Source organism: Typopeltis vanoorti, chromosome 1, assembly GCF_054136105.1.
Source record: "Typopeltis vanoorti isolate ZY-2024b chromosome 1, IOZ_Tvanoo_1.0, whole genome shotgun sequence".
Taxonomy (NCBI): domain Eukaryota; kingdom Metazoa; phylum Arthropoda; class Arachnida; order Uropygi; family Thelyphonidae; genus Typopeltis; species Typopeltis vanoorti.
The window spans coordinates 181,242,619-181,262,562 of NC_143549.1; the positions used below are offsets into that span (position 1 = coordinate 181,242,619).

The following is a 19,944-nucleotide window of genomic DNA, read 5'->3' on the forward strand; positions in this document are numbered from 1 at the left end:
TAATTCAAGTTTCAGTGGAACAACACATATTTTCTTTTTTATGTTTATTTTCAGAAATCAATTTAAGTGAGGGGTTATCATCCCACTTTTTTTTAAAATTATACAGATACCACATTCATTTTTGATCATTATGTGCTTGATGGTAAAAATAACAAATACCTGAGATATATCATCGTGCAAATTATGGAAATACCTACTCTGTTAGAGTAAAACTTTAGTTTAATATAAACCAAAATAAACACTCAACGTTTCGAACTTTACAATAAGATCATCATCTGGAGTATACACATATATACCAAGAAACAAGCTGCACTACAATCTACACGACATGCTAAAGTTACTGACCAACTGTTATAACTACTGACTGACCTCTGGTGAAAAAAAACCCTTACTACATCAAAGCTAGAATCCTGTTATTATTATTATTAACCATTAGGTTACAAAATTAAATTAAGCTAGAGAGCAACATGTTTACAAAAAAGGAAAAAATTAATAAATAATAAATTTAAAAAAATTATTACTTATATAAGTATACATATAAATTACAGCCAATTGGTATGAATAGTGGCCAATAAAAGCTGAAAAATTACTTAAAGTCCTAAAGCCAAGGTTTGCCAGAAACTAAGTACGCCCATTATTGTTAAGATTGGGGTGGTTGATCAACATTTCACAGGCTTCTTTAAATTTCCATTCATACCAGGTTTTTGTATGATGTAATGAGCAAGTACTTTCCCAGCCAGTTTGGTGTAGGGTGTTAAGAGCGTGATCTGAGAGGCCTGCTTCATCAAAATTGTTATATTCAATGTGTTTTTTTTTTTTTTTTTTTTATGGATAGGGATTGTACGCCCAGTTTCCCTAATATAAGGTAAGTTACAGGTGCAATAAACTCCACGATGTGTGAAAAGGGGGGGGGGGGAAGGATCCTTAAAGGAGTTGAATATGCTTTTTAATTTTAAAGGTGGTTTAAAAGTGGAATTAAGATTATAATGGTGTAAGATTCTATTAATTTTTCTGATAACTCTTTAATGTATGGGATAGCTATGGTTTTACTGTAATCCATATTATTTTTTGAAGTTTTACGAAGAACTTTATTAATAGTTTTTTGCTATAGCCATTATTTATAAATGTGTTGCTAATAATTTTTAATTCTTGTTTAAGAGCTTGTTCATTAGAGCAAATTGTTATAGCTGTTTTTGAGGATGTTAATAACTCCAAATATTTGCGAAGGGTGGTGATATGAGTTAGCATGTATATACTCGCTGGTATATGTAGGCTTATGGTAAACAGCGAAGGATAGACAGCCTGAGGGAAGACATGACTAGTGTATCCAGCAAAGAGAGAGAGTTCTGATTTTCAATTTCAAAAGTAAATTATATGCACCCATATTGTTTATTCAGGTGGCTAAGGAATGTGTTTAAAGTTTGGTGACTGTGTGGCCAGATAACGAAAACATCGTCAACATATCTAAGCCAAACTGTAGGTTTTAGAGTAAAGGAATCAAGAGCATATTGCTCAAAAGCTTCCATATAAAAGTTAGCAATTTGGGAAGGGGGGGGACAGAGGTGAACCCATGGCTGTACCTTCTTTTTGTAGGTAAAATTTATTTTGCCACACAAAGAACATAGTACATGGATGGAAATTTGTTCTGTAGGAGAAGAATTGTGTCATTGATTGGGAGTCTGTGCGGTTAGCATAGTGGCTATGTGCACTTCGCAACCATATACCTGGGAAAGGAGTGTCCTAGGTTAGATTCCTGTCGAAGACGTGAGGGGCTTAAGGATCTTCCTCAGCCATAGCCAAGTTAGCTGGTCTTGGGCGTGGACAGCAGGGTTTTTCCCCCTTAAGACAATCCCTCCAGCCATAAGTCTGAATTGTCAGCTATGCTGGTCCTGAGCCCAGATAAAAAATAGGGGGGATTGAGGTGGTGCCATACCTCCCGGTAAAAGGGCTCACATCCATTGAATCACCATATGAAATGAATGAATGAATTGATTGGGACATTTGTAAAAAGGGAAGAAATGTCGAATCATCTTTGCCGAGTGTTATGTTTTTAATTTTGTTTATAAAGTGTTGTATGTTCTTTATATAGGAGAGGGAATGACCTACCAACTCATTGAGTGTTGATGCCAATTTGTTGGCTAGGTGATAATTAGAGCTATCTATTCCCTCAACTATCGGCCGAAGCGGAACGTTATGTTTGTGTACCTTGAAAACACCATATATTCTGGGAGAATGGAATATAACTTTTTTAACAGTATCTGATGGCCAAGAAGTGACAGACTTAAGTGATATTTCACAGTTTTTTTTTTCTTTATCCTATTCGTCAGATTATAGATCACAAGCTGATAGGTACCGTTATCGGAGACTAGTTGATTCATCTGATGGATGTAAGTTGATCTGTCTAGGATGACCATTGCATTACCTTTGTCCGATTTTGTTATAATTATATCTTGATTAGCTTTTAATGACTTGATTGCTGCTAGTTCTGTTTTTATAAGATTACTAAATATGGTTTTCTTTTTATTCAAAACACTGCTGGTTTCTAAAAAATTTTATCAGCTATATTATTAGGAAGAGACTTAATGCCTCTTTCTATGTGGTATATAACATCCAGTTTATTAACATTTCTAGGTGCTACTGCAGAGTTTAGGCCTTTCTGAAGTAATGGAAGTTGACTGTTATTTAAGGTGTGGCTAGAAGGTGGATCACATGACTATTGCTTACATGTGGTTGGTCGCTCCTCGTCTCACTTGTTTGTTGGGGAAGAGATATCCTGATTGGTTAGATTTGTATGATTGACAATCGGCGTTGTTTTCAAGTATGAAATTTGGCCTTCAGTTTTTCTTTATTATTTTCCAGAATATGTTTAGCTGAATTATCAGTTATTCTTTCAAGCACATTCAAAATATCTGGATTCATATAACTAGAGAGTTCGGATTGTAAATTTAAAACTCGATTTTGGGTCATTGCCAGATTTTCACGTTAAGGTAATCATCTGGAGTATACACATATATACAAAGAAACAACCATTATAACTATTGGTCTGACCTCTGGTGAAAGAACTATAACAATTTGTTCTAATGAACAAGCTCTTAAGCAAGAATTAAAAATTATTAGCAACACATTTATAAATAATGGCTACAGCAAAAATACTATTAACAAAGTTCTTCATAAAACTTCATCAAAAAAATAATATAGATTACAGTAAAACCATAGTTATCCCATACATAATAGAATCCTACACCATTACAATCTTAATGCCACTTTTAAACCACCTTTAAAATTTAAAAGCATATTCAACTCCTCTAAGGATCCTCTCCCCCCCCCCCCATTGGCACATCCTAGAGTTTATTGCATCTATTGCACCTGTAACTTACCTTATATTGGGGAAACTGGACATACAATCCATATCCATAAAAAAGAGACAAACGACACATTAAATATAACAATGGTGAAGCAGGCCTCTCAGATCACGCTCTTAACACCCTACACCAAATTGACTGGAAAAGTATTTGCTCATTACATCATACAAAAACCTGGTATGAACGGAAATTTAAAGAAGCCTGTGAAATGTTGATCAACCACCCCAATCTTAACAATAATGGTGGCATAAAAATACCAAGAATTTAGATGGCACACATTCAATCCACTTAGTTTCCAGCAAACCCTGAATTTAGGACATTAAGCAATTTTTCGGCTTTTATTGGCCACTATCCATACCAACTGGCTATAATTTATATGTATACTTATATAAGTAATAATTTTTTTTTTATTATTTATTAATTTTTTCCTTTTTGTAAAAATGTTGCTCTCTAGCTTAATTTAATTTTGTAACCTAATGGATAATAATAACAACAGGATTCTAGGTTTGATGTAGATGTTTTTTTTTTCTTTTTTTGCACCAGAGGTCAGGCCAATAGTTATAATGGTTGGTCAGTAACTTTAGCATGCTATGTAGACTGTAGTACAGCTTGTTTCTTTGTATATATGTGTATATTCCAGATGATGACCTTAATGTGAAGGTTAAAACGTAGAGTGTTTATTTTGGTTTATATTAAACTAAAGTTTTACTCTAACACGGTAGTTGTTTCCATAATTTGCATGATGTTTTCTGATCACTGTGTAAGCATGAAGGAAAGGAACCCGAGATATATCAATCACACTGATTAATATTCTTTATAATTTGTTGTTTGTTACTTCTACAGAGTACAAAACCACAAAATGTAGTGAATATAGGTACCATGAGTGACAAAAGTAAACTGTATAATACTTTAACAATCCTAGATGACATCCTATTTGAGTTTTTTTAAAAACTCAAATAGGATGAATCAATAAAAATTAGCCACTGAACTAAGAGTTTTATAAGATTTTCCAGAATTTGAGAAATTTTTGAAAAACCCTTAATGCTAGACAAATGAAACAACTGTAGTGATAAGGAAGTTATTCTTCTTGATAAATTTGATGTAACATCTGGGTCACTGTGCTCAGATATAGTCATCTTAATTGTGTGGTGGGGAGTTGAAATGACGAGACAGAACAGAAAGTTCAGAGGCACATAACTTACATAATATAATGCATGTGGAATATCAATTATGAGATAGGTGTAGGATTCAAGTTCTGGTAATCAGAGGAATGCAGGATATAAAGACTATAAAATAGTATAATATTTATAAATATTATAAATGTTAGTAAGGGGATATCATAATATAAGCATGTTTATGGAGTGTGAAGACTCAATGTGAGTGGCTTCTTAACCATTAATCTTAAAATGTCTCTTATAACTTCTCTTCTTCCTTAGTAATAAAGAACTCAGGACAGTCTCTGAAAACCCATTCCACTCATTCACTACTCTCAAAGAAAAAAAAAATCTATTCACATGTCCTTGTTAACCATACAATTACATAACTTCCATGAGTGACCAAGTATTCCCTTCTCTCTCTCTCTCTCTCCTGCCATGTATTGTAATATTTGTTCTGTACTGTTTTTTGCCATTATTGGGTTGGCAAAGTGCAATATACAGCCTCTCCTGGTCAAGTCAACCCCATCTTCCTGCAGTATGTCCTACTTCCATAAATGGAGTTCTGGTAAAGCAAATATCACCATATCAAAAATATACCATTCTTAGTTGGAGGAAATGCCAACCAGGCTTCTAGGAAGTAGATAACTTTCATCACTTGACAAAACATCACAGCTCATTACTGCCATGTTTCATCAGTAGAGTAAGGACTCTAGTTTCTGTCCCTCCCTTTCTTGTTACATGCACTGCAGATGGTGATCTTGCTAGATCTGCTCTCTACACTGTAATCATTCAATTAGGGTGGCCATACAATAAAGCAGTAAGCAGGTTCCACTGGTAGGTCACCAGTTAGTACATGGGACTGAATCTGTTGGTAATGCTTTCTAATCAGCTGCAAATAATCCTGTTACTGCCAGGTTGTGCCTGGCAGTAACAGTATAGCAGCTTTCAGGGGTACTGTTGAGGCCATGCCTGGAATAGAGTCTGAGTACTTTCTGTGGAAGTTGTGTCCACCCTTACACTATAAATTTTCCCAATATTCTCCTGCCATGAAAGACAGCATAAAATGTATAGTGTTACTGAAGCTAAAAAAATTTTCCACAAAACCAACAAAAATATTCCATAGGGAGTAGTATCCCAAAAGAAGGACACTAGTGGAGTGCTATAGGGGCATGTCTTGGAGCCATTATTGTTTAACCTGTATATTAATGATGGGACAAGCTTAACTGGAGACATGCAATTGTTTGCTGATGATTCAAAGATGGAAAGCACTCTGAGGAGCAGAGCAGATGTGGTTTGCAGGAGAATCTCAAAAGACTACATGAGTGGCCAAGTGAGTGAAGCTATCATTTTAATGCCGAGAGTGCAAATTGGGATGCACACCACTACACAGTTAATGGAGAAATTTTAAAGGAGGTGGAAGAGATGAGAGATCTGGGAGTGATGGTGGATAGAGACAAAGTTCAGGAATCACATTGCTAAAGTTATAAGAACATCACAATGGATTATGGCAATGATGAGGAGGACACTGACATGCAGATGCAAAGAGGCTATGGTCCCTTTATATAAAGCCTTGATTAGGTTGCATATGGACTAGTGTGCAGATATGGTTGCCTGGTTTTCAAGGGGATTAGGATGAATAACAGAGGAAGTTCAGTATGTTGGTTTCAGGTCTATAGAATGTAAGATATGAGACGATTGAGGGAATGTAACTTACAGAGTTTTGAGAAGGAAGGGAGGGGGGTGGTATGATTGAGACTTACAAGTAGGTGAGGGGTTGTTACCAGAATAATGTGGAGGAGATTTTTCATATAGTTGAGGGAGACAAGGATAGAACGAGACCATTACTGGAAGCTTTTTCCATGGAAAATGGTTACTGAAAAGAAAGCATTTCCTGAAAGTGTGATGAGTACAGAAACTGTGATGGGTTTAAGGCACGAGTGTGTGGACCTCCCTGTGATGAGTCTTTTGACTACATGGAGGGCTGATGTTAATAAAAATAACAAAAATCTATCCAAAGCAGCTGCAAATATATATATATATATATATATATATATGTTCATTTTTTTTTTTTTTTTTGACCTACTGAAACCGAGAAAATAGATAATTTAATGGAGCACACAACATGTTTAGTCAAAAATGACTTCTTCAGCTGTGGTAACACTTAAAGCAAATTAAAAAAACACAAAAAAACAATAATAACATAAAAACTGTGCTATTGTAATAACAGACTTGTGAACTGAAGTTAAGTTTGAATTGTCGTTATAGTCCGTTCTGTATTATATATATATATATATATATTCCAAAAAACAACATAACTCAAAATTGCATGAAAAAAAAGAAAAAAACTTCTTCATAGACTTTACCAACATTTGTGTGTGTGTGTGGGGGGGGGGGTTCAGTACCAACATCAACAATGTGCACCTCCACATAAAGCCATCCAAAACTTGATCATTATGCATTTCCAAATATCAACTAGCAACCTCTAGTTGATATTTGGAAATGCCTTAGCTTTCTACATTACATTACATCATGTATGATGCCTTCTGTATAAGAAGGGAAGAACATACACTTTTGTCAGGTTTGATATCCCTTAGAAAGGTTGGCTCAAGATTCCCTTGCCTTTATACGTTAAAGATACCAAGCTATTTTAAACCTGGTTTTAATCCATTTCCCAAGTAAGCAAACAGACAAGTAAGTCAAGTTTGTGCCTGCAAACTTGACTTACTTGTCTGTTTGCTTACTTGGGAAATGGATTAAAACCAGGTTTAAAATAGCTTGGTATCTTTAATGTATATCATACCCAAGGTAAAAAACTTTCTACTTCCCTTGCCTTTATTTACTGCTTTTACCACTCTCCTAATTCTGATGACTATACTGATCTTTTTTATTATGTATATCTGTAAGTTGATCAAATACATTCAAATTATCCACTGAGATAATCTTCCTTAGAGATTTTACCACACAGTTCCAACTGGCTTCCCTTCTCTAATTTCAAAAATCAAGCTGGAAGAGAAGCTAATGTGTTTCCAGTCGGTAATAGTTGAATACAGATTGTTCACTACCTAACAGAATAATAGATAATCTTCACCATTCTCCATATCCTGGACATTCTCTTAACCTGCCCCCCCCCCCTCTAAATAGACCACTGATGTTAACTCACCTCTTGGACAATCTGATCATAATCTTGTCCATGTTCCTTTTCCTACAGGTTATCCTTCATTCTTCCTGGCTGGAGAGTGTATACACTAACCACTTGGCCAACCAGGCTGGCATTTGATGGACAATATTGGTATGCTAAAGGAAGATCATATTTTAATAATCGACTATTTATTATTACAAAGTTACAAAGGTACTGGACAAGGGAGATGCACACACAGTGGTATATTTAGATTTTGCAATTGCCTTTGATGGACTGGCACATGACAAGTTATTAATTAAACTGAAATGGATGGAGATGGATAGTAGATTAGTGTGTTCAATTGGAGACTGGCTGTCTGGGAGAGCAATATCCTAGAAAGTAAAAAGTGGAGTGCTCACAGAGGGATCCGTTTTGGAGCTGGTGCTGTTTAACTTGTATGTTAATGATATTGGGAAAAATATGAATCGTGATGACATGCACTTGTTTTCAGCTGATGCAAAATTGGAAAGAACTATGAGCAGAAGACTTTGCTGGAGAACTTGACTAAGACTGGGTGAATGGGCAAGTAAACAGAGTTACCAGTTCAATGTTGAAAAGTATAATTTTAAAATTGGTAGGATATCTTAGAGGAAGTGGAGAATTTAAGAGATAAGGGGGGAGTGAACAAGAACCTGAAATTTTGGAAATACACTGCAACTATGAGGACATCACAACAGATTATGCAATGATGCAGAGGACAAACATGTAGGAGTAAGGATGTCATGATTCCATTAAACACTGGTGTCCAAAACCTAAGGATGAACACTATTTCTGAAGATTACAACCACAGATTCAGACACTGATGATTTCAAGCAGAAAACGGGTACAAATTCAAATTTTCAAATTGCATGCAAAGGGGACACACAGTAGCACTCAACAGGATAAAAGGCAAAAGACTGCACTAAGCAAATTGTGTATGAATGAAGCTCTTTTCATAAAGGAATAAAGTTGCAAACTTGGATGTCTTGTAATGTCTCAAAGACATCATCTAGATCAGCGTTCTTCAACCTTTTTTTACACCTGTGGACTGGAGAAAATAGGAGAAATATTTTGCGGACCGGCTGACGGCTAAGACAAAAACATAAACAATGTAGATAGTATTTTATTTATTAAATCCAATGTTATGAAATTACTATTTTTAGCTAGTGCGACATCTGCTGCAACTTAGAGGTTAGAAAATTTGATATACGTGGCTGAAGCGTTGTTTCTGACAGATGAAGAAATTTTTGGCGGACCACCAGGAAATTTCCGTGGACCGGCACCGGTCCGCAGATCACAGGTTGAAGAACAAGGATCTAGATGATTTCACGTGGGGAAGAATTATTGGAAAGTTTGAAAAAGGCCACAGAATTACTGATATTTCCAGAGAGAACGTTTTCAGTGGTGCTATATCCATAAAAATCAGAATCATGGGCTAATGTACTCTTTACAGATAAGAGTCGTTTTTTGTCTTTCCACCAATTCTAGATGACACTTGATCTGGTGTAAAAGGGGCACTGGTTACCATTGCAAGAATGCTCTTGAAAAGGATAGATATGGTGGTACTGAGGTCATGGTGTGGGGAGGCATTATGCTTAATGGAAGCACCGAGCTATAAGTGCCGTGACTGGTGAATGATATTGCAATGAAGTTCTTCAATGTCATGTTTGATTGTTCCCTGGCGTTGTAGGTGACGAATTCAGTTTTATGGATGACAATGCTACACCACATCATACACAAGCAATGGAGATACTTCTGGAGATGAGGATGTTAATCAAATCAAGTGGCCAGCATGTTCCCCAGATCTCAACCCCATAGTACACATTTGGGAAGCAATATGGAGACACATTGCTGCTAGATGCTTTCAGAGGAATGAATTGGAAATTAGTCAGATATCATAATAAAACCAAAATAAAGATTTTCAGTGTAAATATGAAGACCAAATTATTATATGGTTCAGAGATATAGAAACTGACAAAAATACAGAAAGCCAAATTCAAGTTTTAAAATATAAATATGTTTGTGTAAAATATTAGCCAATTCTGGCTACCACTCATAACAAATGCTGAGTTATACGTTTACAGACAGAGAAAAAAAAGTAACACTGGTGAAAGATCAAATAGATTAGCATGTACTGAGAATGGACCAAAAAAACTGGAATGCCTAAACTAATCTGGCAAAGAATGAGAGAAAAGAAAAAAGAAACACAGCTGTTAGGAGAGCTGGATAGAACAGAATTTTCAAAAGACATGGGCTAACTAATTGGAAAAGATAAATCTCAGTCTTATTTATGGGAAATGGGGATAGGTATACGTAGGTAACATTAATAGAACATTCAGCTTATCTTTGACAGTAAGAGTGCTCTATTTAAGGGAATAGTATTAGTCCAAACTTGCCATCTGTTCAGCTTATTCAAATCCTTCTGAAAGACCATAACATTGTCACTATTAGCAATAACAGTTCAAGCTTCGCATCATCTGCAAACAAGTGAATATCTCCCTGAAATCCAGTGACAATATCAATGACATAAAGGTTAAACAGCCATGGTCCTAGCACTGAGCCCTGTAACCACACCTGAGACTTTAAATTTTTTTATACTGCTCCCCCCCCCACCCATAAACAACTCTCAGACAGCCAATTTTCAATCCAGTTCACTAACCTGAAAACCCATAAGTCAAAACTTGACATAAATTTTAGACTAATTTCCTCCCAATTTTTAATTGATTTTCTATTAATTTTACCTTTTACATAACTAATGCTAGAAGCATTATGCCTCTAGCAATTGTTTTGTGAAATATAAATTGAATTATAAGGAATATCTCAGTTCAAATTAGACATTTTCTGTGCATAATTGTATTCAACCATTATTAATTAGGTATTTACATATATAATTAGACATGATACTCATAATTCCTTGATAAACAAAAGTACATCGAGCTTTTATTATTATATATTATACATGTATCCCTCGATTAACGCGGTTAATTAATCCTTCAATGTTACCGCATATATCAAAATTGTGTTAATCAAATGGTAAAATCAGTGGTAAAAATTACAATTCGCCCATGATTGATCATTTATTAATAATTCGTTTTATATGGTACTCTTTTAGGAAAGATAAAAAATGAATGCAAAGTAAATGTTTAATAAATACTTGTATCTACATTATTTACTGAAATTTTTTTTATCAAAAGTTATCAAGAGTCGTTTGAACAGTTTTAGTTTTTTTTCTTATTGGCATAAATTCTACGATAATAAGCAAAATGACTCTCCAGATCTCAGCAAACAAGCAATAAAACATAAAGAAAAAACACTAAAAATATAATACATGATGGTACAAATTAAGTGAATATTGAATCCAACATTATTTCATAGCCGAATATAGAAACTACAACAGTTTCATGCCGAATATATAGAAACTAAAAGTTTTGGTGGATTCAAGCATAAGCAACTTTATGGGCAACTCGTAGTAAAGATGGAGTAAGTTCCAGATCACTTTCCTTAGTATTTTCCATAATGTAAAGCACATCACCTAGAGGACACGTATGATAAATAAGCCTTTGGCTCTCTATTTCAGTAATACATGATGGTTTATTTATTTTCAGTTATAATCTAGAAATTATTGAACAAAGAATAAAAAAAAAAACTAAACCATGCTATACTGACATCGGAGGTCGCAGTATCTCTCAGATATAATTTACTGTCAAATATCACAAACCTTTACATAACATGTGTTAAACCAAACTGACAGCAAAAAACAGTGAGGAATATCACTCGTAACATATGAATGCACAGCTACTCATGATCTCCAAGCTATACACTGAATTGTGTAAGAATATTTATATTAAACATTTTGCATGTATCTGTCAGATCAGCTGTGAGTTCTGCAGGGTTAAAGGCGCATTAATCAAAACTCTTGTCGCGTATATCAAGGGATTGCCGCAATTAGTTTCGTAGCGTTAATTAAATGCCGCATTAAGCAAGGGATACCTGTATACTCTGATAACCATATATCATGAAGTAATATCGTAGTATCAAATAAAAAAAATGCTACTCTTTATAAATACAGTTTAAATCTAAGTTACACTTTAAAGCAGGGTTCGCAACCGCTGGGCCTCATGTGGCCCATGTGCATTTTTTGGCAGTCCATAAAAGGTTGACCATACTTACATGGCATGTGGCATATGGTGAATTATTTAAATATTTTATAATAATAATAAATTAAAAATAATTTTATACCTATACTTCATGATGTTGCTGTGCAACTTGGAGCAAGTCACCAGTGTGAGTCATCATGAGTGGTGATAACAAAGGCAACTTCATCCGACGACAACCGAGAATTTGGCGCACTTTTGCAGTCGCGTTCCCTGGTCCTTTTTTTAATATAATTCAATAACATCAACTATTATTTTCAAAGGATACATATTTGTCAAAAATAATTTCAAAAATTGATTAAAAAAAATGTAATATTGCAGATGAAGTAAGAAGGTTTAATGATGAATGGAACAGCAAAAGTACTTCTTTATTGAAAATAGGGTAAGCCTCTTTGTCTTATTTGACATAAAAGTATTGCTGTTATGAAAGAATATAATTATGAGAATGTCGTACTTTATCTCGTAATTTAAATATTTCTGTGTTTTTTAAGATTGATGTAATAAAAACTGATAACTTAAGTATTTTTTTCACTCACTATTTTCTCTTAATTAAACCCTTGCAGCCCGATTATTGAAAATAAAAGTTGAATGTGGCCCAAGACTCTGAAAAGGATGCCGACCCTGCTTTAAAGTATGCTGTAGAGAACTTCAATAAACATTAAATCCAAACCATTTCTGTGTTTATTCCATTTCTATCATTCGAATTCAATCAACTGTTTATGCTAGGAGCTTGATGCTTCGATCAAGTAACAGCTTAAGACAGATCATTGCACATTTATGCCTTTGTTGCATGGCTTTTCAATTTATAATTTTGTTTATGGATTGCTACATAAAGTGCATTTCATTTATTTGTACCATACAGGATGTGGAAAAGATCAATAAAAGCAAAAACGTTAGGAACATTTTGATTAACACAATATAAATTTAATGCAAATACACATTTTATTCTTAAATAAAAATGATTACTTTACAGAAATCAAAGTACACCTTGATAATTATAAAATTATTATATTTGGATTATATTAAGGATAGGAAATTTTTTGTTTCTCAATCTTTACTTACATACTGTTGAATATAAGCATTCACTTTTGCAAGAAGTTCTTTATCAGATGTCAACCCTGAAATTGAGCGTATACCTGAAAGTAGAGTTATTTAATATGAAAAAGGCTGTATTATTTCATAATAGTGATATACACCAGTTAATTCTAATACTAGGGTTCTTTAAGATGTCCAAATTTTCTTTTGGCAGTAGAGAATTTAGAACAATTTTTCAGGCAACTAACAAATACATATTCTTGTTTCTTTATTTTGAATAAGCTTAATAGCTAGGCAAATGAATGGGGGTTTAAGTTTAATTCAACTAAATGTAAGGGCCTGAAGTTTGGGTCCATTGATCGAGGAATCTGCATATTCCACTGGTGTACTAAAGGAAATGAAAGAAGCAAAGGACCTTGAGGTGATGCTTAATAGAAACTTGAAGTTTAAGAGACTCACAAAGCATGTAATAAATAAGATGCATATATAGGTCTAAAAACTATATGTAAAAATTGGAATAACAATATTATTATCATTACACAAGATTCCATGGAGTCAAAGACTCATCTGGGAGGTTCTTTTATCATACACACAGCTTATCATACCGTGCTTTAAACACACTCAAATTCTCTGCAGACACCACACTCTCAGGCAAAGGCATTCCAATTATTCACAACTCTGTATGAAAAAAACATGGTTCTCACTCTCCTACTCACACCATCTTTATACAGTTTCCAGGGATGATCTCTGGTTCTCCCCTGATCTCCCACTATTTTCTTTAGACCTTCTGCAGCATTGATCCTATAACAACCCCTTACCAACTTGTAGGTCTCTATCATATCTCCCCTCTTCCTCCTGTCCACCAGACTCTGCAAGTTGCATCTTCTCAATCTTTCCTCAAACTCGACATTCCAGAGGTTAGAAATTACCTTTCAGTCACCTCTGGACCCTTTCCAACATCTCTTTGTCCTTCTGAAAACCAGGTGACCAAATCTGGGCATAATAGTTCATGTGTGGACAAATCAAAGCCTTACACAATGGAACAAGAATCTCCCTACTTCTACAAGTCAGAGTCCTCCACATCATTCCCAGAAGCCTTTGTGTTGTCTTCACAATTTTGGCAATGTGTCCCCTAAATTTCAGATCCTTATCCACTATCACCTCCAGATCTCTTATTTCCTCCACCTCCAACAATATCCTCACCAAGCATAAATTCTGCATCCCATTTTTGTTTTCAAAATTTTAAACCCTTACATTTTGCAACATTGAACTCACATTCCCATTCCCAATCACTCAATTTATTCAAGTCTTCTTGTAAGGCCACAACATCTTCTCTACTCTTCATAGTTCATCCCAACTTTGAATCATCTGCAAACAACTGAATATCTCCATCCAAATCTTCACCAATATCATTAATGTACAAGTTAAACAGTAATGTCCCTAAAACAGACCTCTGAGGCACACCACTAGTGACTTTCCTTTTCCTGGATATCGCTCCCCATACACAACTTGTTGATACCTATCAGATAGCCAGTCTCCAATCCAATGCACCAATCTAATATCCAACCTCATCTGCTCTATCAACTTATCATGGGGTAATCTATCAAAAGCCTTTGCGAAATCTAAGTATATTACTGTGTATTCTTCTCCTCTGTCCAAGGAAGCTGTCACCTTATTGTAATAAGTAGATACTAAAACATGACCTCCCTTTAGCAAATACATGTTGCCCATGAACGATAATACCATTGTTGTCAACCCAATTCTGGATCCTAGTTCTCACAAGCTTCTCCAGCAACTTAACCACAACACCTGACACATAGATAGGCCTATAATTTGATGCTAGAGTTCTATCACCTCCCTTATGAAGTGGCACAATCTTGTCCTCCTTCCACTCATTAGGAACTTGACCAAGTGCAAGACTCGTATCAAAAAAATATGTCAAGGCCGGAGTCAACTCCCTGGCACATTCCTTCAGAATACATGGTGATATATTATCAAGTCCCACAGTCTTATTTACATCTAGTTTGCTCAACTCCCCACACACCTCTTGCTCACTTACAGTCAGTCTCTCCTTCCCATCATCAACTGCTCTCAATCTGTCCATGAAGTCATATTCACAAAATTGAAAGACCTTTATGAACTGCTCATTAAGTATCTCCACTACACCTTCTGCAACCGCTGTTTTTATACCATTTACTCCAATCAATGTCATCTTTCCATAATCATTCTTCTTTTGCTGGCTACATATCGAAAGAACACCTTAGGATACTTTTTGGCTTCATTAGCTAACTGCTGTTCATACCTCATTCATATGAATGAATATAAATAACAATAAGAATATCATAAATGAAACATTTCGTAAAATTATACCAGGTAATAGATAAGTAAGATGGCACAAAATCCAAGTAGAAAAACAAATGTAAAATAGAGGTATAACACAGATGTACAAAGAAGTATAAAAAAGTATTAAAATTCATAAAATGAACATAAAAAAAAGGTTTTTAAAGGAATATTTACAATAAGTTGAACTAATCAGTATATTCTTTATATGAGATGATAGATTAATACTCTGCAAAAATTTTAAAAGCAGGGTGACAGTCAATGAGTTGGATAAAATCAGCCTGAGTGTATAGGGCTCTGACAGATTATAAAAGTAGCTAAAATAATGATTGTGCTCATTGATGAAACAATGGCAGTTGATTAAAATATAAGTGATGGATAGCCTTGTGTCACAAATGTCACACATAAGCATGTCACTGCCCCTCAATAGGAAGGAGAGCATAATATGATTATGACCTATGTGGCACCAAACAAGAACAAATTCCTCTGTTTGAACCACATGCAGGCTAGACTGATATAATTTAATTTCTGGCTTAATTTGGTAGAGCTATTTATTATTAGTCTCTCTGTTCCTGGATAGCTGCCACTGGAATGGAAGTTTTTGTCTGATAATCTGTGTATGGTACAGGGGGGGAGGGGAGATGGTGAATGTTTGAGAATCGTGCTAGTTGCCCTTAATCCCAACATGGCTTAGAATTCACCAGAAGTGTACATCAAAGTGTAGTGTCCATAACTGAAAGAGAAAATGTTGGATTCGAGAGAGCACTGAATATTTCTGGAGCTCTAGACTTCTTATTGCCTAAAGAGAACTTTGAGTCTGAATATATTATGCACCTCTGGTAGCACTGCCATCTGATGTATTTTGGTGGAAGCTCTATTGCATACAACTCAGCTGTAAAGTTGTTGCACTCTAGTGAGATTTGTGCAGATATAATGTTGTCTGGAAGGATGGCAGAAGATTCCTATGATTTCAAGCCATTTATGTAGACAGGCACAAAGCAAGCAGAGTATTCAATTGTATGAGCTATGAACAGAATATAATTTCATATTCTTTCAGTAGCCCACTGAAAGAAAAGCTACAGCTGGCATGTATGATTGCCATGGTGGACGTGTGTTTGGTGGAGTCTGAGCTATGTTGTCTACTACTATTTCTAGAGCTTGTATCATACAAGTTTGCAGAGAACTCAGTTCTCTGCAAAATAAAGGCAGTCTGTCAAGTGTTGTAAAGTTGTAGACAAAAGACAGTTAGCCACGTGAGGTGGTTTGACTGGGATTTTATTTTTGTTGCATATAACAGGCAGCTGTTGTCATCAAAGTGACAAAGGCAGCTCATTTGCCTTAACATACAGACTAGAATAGGTGAAATGAAAAATGGTCACGTTACAATTCTGATGGCTTAATGGTGAATATGGTCTAGTCATCACAGCACTTTCCATGGCAGAAGTATAGACCTATTGAAAGTTTTTTTCACTTGTTATACTACAAATTAAAGATGTCAAGAAATCATATTCTTGGTTTCATCGTTTATCCAAGTGTAGCAAACAATGTTTGCATGCGAAGTAACTTCACGACTGAGCTACTTGTATATAGCGGTTAATGACTTCACATCGATTGCCTTAGAATCCTATAATGCAAGGCACATATACTTATGGATATGTATAATGCTATGCATTATGGGAAGGGCAACTACCCGTATGGTGGAGAAGCATTGAATAAATAGAATAACAGAGAAATCAGCAAAACACTTAACTAGCAGTAATATTATAATATAATAGTAATACAAGTATAACAATAGTAATAAAAGTATAATAATAGTAATATAAGCTAATACTATAATAGTGTTCAGACCAATTTTAACTTATGGATCTGAGAGCAGGGTTAGAAATAAAACTGTTGACACTGTATAATAGTTCTGAGAAAAATTAGAGGAGTGCACACATAGTATCAATTTAAGAATCATATTAAAAATAAACACCTCCATAGCTCAGGCAGTATGGATTTGGAAGATTCCTTTTGGTTGGAAAGATCTGGGTTCAAGTCTCGTGTAGAATGCAAAGAATCTTTATCAGAAATTTTTAATTGAAGCTGAGCCACTCATTCTCAAATGCAGGAATGTGTTTGATGCCAGAATAGTAGGAAAAAACAACCAGTGGAAGACCAAGATCTAGGTGGATCAATGCAGTTAGAAATGTGACAGAAGACCAAAATGTCATGATCATAGACTGGAGACTTAACAAATGACAGATTAATTTGGAAGAAACTGCTGATAAAGATAGTAATAATTGCAAACCTAATCATGTTCGTATATATCAGGAATTTGATTATGACACCAATTTCAATATACATACAAGGCTTCTTATTTTCAATCTTCTGAAGTAAATATAGATTGACAAAGTAATAAAGCTGATTATACTAGATGGAAAGATATTGTAACAAGTAAACTATCCAAATAAAAATTAATTTAACAGAATATTTACATTAGAATTTTAATTACATAAAATTTCCACCCACGTATTAAGGACATCTTCCATATGAATTCAAAATTAAACAAAGCACATGTAACAATGAAGACTCAACAATCGCATGTATATCAGCTACATAAGAATGAAGTGGAGCAGCAGGTGTTACAATATTGCCATTCCATGGGTGTGTGGTGCACATCCATGGAATGCCAATATCACAGATATATTTTTGCATTTATTCCTGTTAAAGACTCTCCTAATTGTTTCCTAGCTTTGCATGCTTCCTAAAATTAAACACAATATATATTAATGCTTCATGAAGAAGACACTTTAAGACATGTAAATATTGCATCACATTCGTGTTAATAGCCTGGGTGTGCATTCACAAATACTGACACCTTTGAGCCCTTTCAACAGAAGTGCAGATGGCATAGCATGTCAAATTCTTAGCATTCCAGTGGTTTTTAAATGGCCCAGAAGGCGAGGTGGGGTGTGTGCTGAGAAAATAGCACCCAGACGTTGTTAGTGGCTGTGAATGGTTATTGCATGAAGCAATCCAAATGAATGCTGTCATTTGTCATGAGTTGCTATTTTTGTTTTCTGAGTTTCATCTGTTTTACGTGCATGAAGTGTGAACTGACATGTTTATGACACCGATATAGACAGGTTTCTAATATATATTTATAATTTCTATAAATAATTTATAACTTTTTTGCCCATATTTACAATGGGAAACAGTGTTGACAATGTATTGAATATTTAATTTTCTGCCAGAGTTTCTGTGGATTGTATGATTATATTCAAATGAGGTTGGAGCTTGTGTATAATAGTAAGAAAAATGAGTTATTTCAGCCCTTCTTTAGTTCAATCTGGAAAAATAATAATTTCCCAAGTGATTATTCTCATAGAAAGGCTTATATGCTGGTTATACATAATTATTAATTGACTTAGGGAATTCACAACGTACAATAGAATATAAATTAAATTAAACTTTAATATATATTTCCAATTTTTCGGCAACATCATGTTGCTATTTTCAAAGGAACTTACAATAAAGACATGTGCACGCAGGCACTACATACAGTAAATGAGGATGAAGCAGGAAGCTATCGTTTCTCCTAAAAGTCCTGCAGCTTTAAGCTGTCCTACTATGGCCAAACAGGCAAGACAGCAATTATCAGAATTTCAGAACACAAGGACTACATCCGGTTTCACCAGTATAGCCACTCTGGTTTTGCAGACCATGCTCTGGATACACGCCACAGAATACGGTGGAAGAAAGCCACAATAATACACCATAGCAAGTTCAAGTTTGAAAGACTTTTCATGGAATCAGCCTCAGCCCTAAGAAACATGCCAAACCTCAACAAATTTGGGAGACATACATCATGAGACCTTCAGCCCAACGGCCAAGAATACCTACATAGCCATCAGGACTTTTAGGAGAAACGATAGCTTCCTGCTTCGTCCTCATTTATTGTATGCAGTTCCTGCATGCACGTGTCTTTATTGAAATGGCAACGGGACGTTGCCGAAATATTGGAAATATATATTAAAGTTTAATTTAATTTATATTCTATTGTACGTTGTGAATTCCTTAAGTCAATTAATAATCCAAGTGATTATATTTACCAATTTTTCTGTGTATATTATATGGCTGTATTTAAAAATCTTATCAAAATTCAAATTAACTGTTTCGCTTTAGTATTTGTCAATGGTAATCTAATCTCACCACAAAGCATAAACCCTTTGTGCTTTTCACATAAATGATGTGAGTGAAGAATAGCCATTGTTCATTTTTTGTTCTTATGCTTTTCATATTTAAAATTATATTAATTGATAAATTAAAGTATTCAAAGTTATTCAACATTTAATTGTATTGGACCAATTAAGATGAGCACTGATGCACTATGCACTCCTAAAACTTTCATACATCAATAAGAATGCAATCATATGTCAAATTGATGTGAATTTTGTAGTACAGGTTGCATAAGCCACACGACAGCACACCCAACCTAAATGGGCATGTAATGCCACTGATACATACACAACTAGGGAGGCTTGTATGAAGAAGAAGAATTTCCCATAAAGAAGATGACTTAAGCCCATTGGATCTATCAGATTAGGGTTAATATAGCAAAATGCTGTTAGGACTTGAGAAAGCAGTTTGAACAGTACTACCCTTGCTTATTTACATGTGTCTCACACACTTTCACTGTTGATTTTTTTGTTATGTTATTTGTCCTTTGATTAATTTTGAATTCATACTGAAGAAGC

The 19,944-nt window shown here is 34.8% G+C and overlaps 1 protein-coding gene across 1 annotated transcript in view; it reads right to left on the bottom strand.

Moving 5' to 3' along the window:
• The window catches only part of LOC150110685 (influenza virus NS1A-binding protein homolog), a 281,744-nt gene that overhangs the window by 98,824 nt on the left and 162,976 nt on the right, over positions 1-19,944 (bottom strand). The window contains exon 6 of the mRNA XM_090404830.1: positions 12,893-12,966. Within this exon, the coding sequence (XP_090260956.1) occupies positions 12,893-12,966 (74 nt within the window). The remainder of the gene's footprint in view (positions 1-12,892; positions 12,967-19,944) is intronic.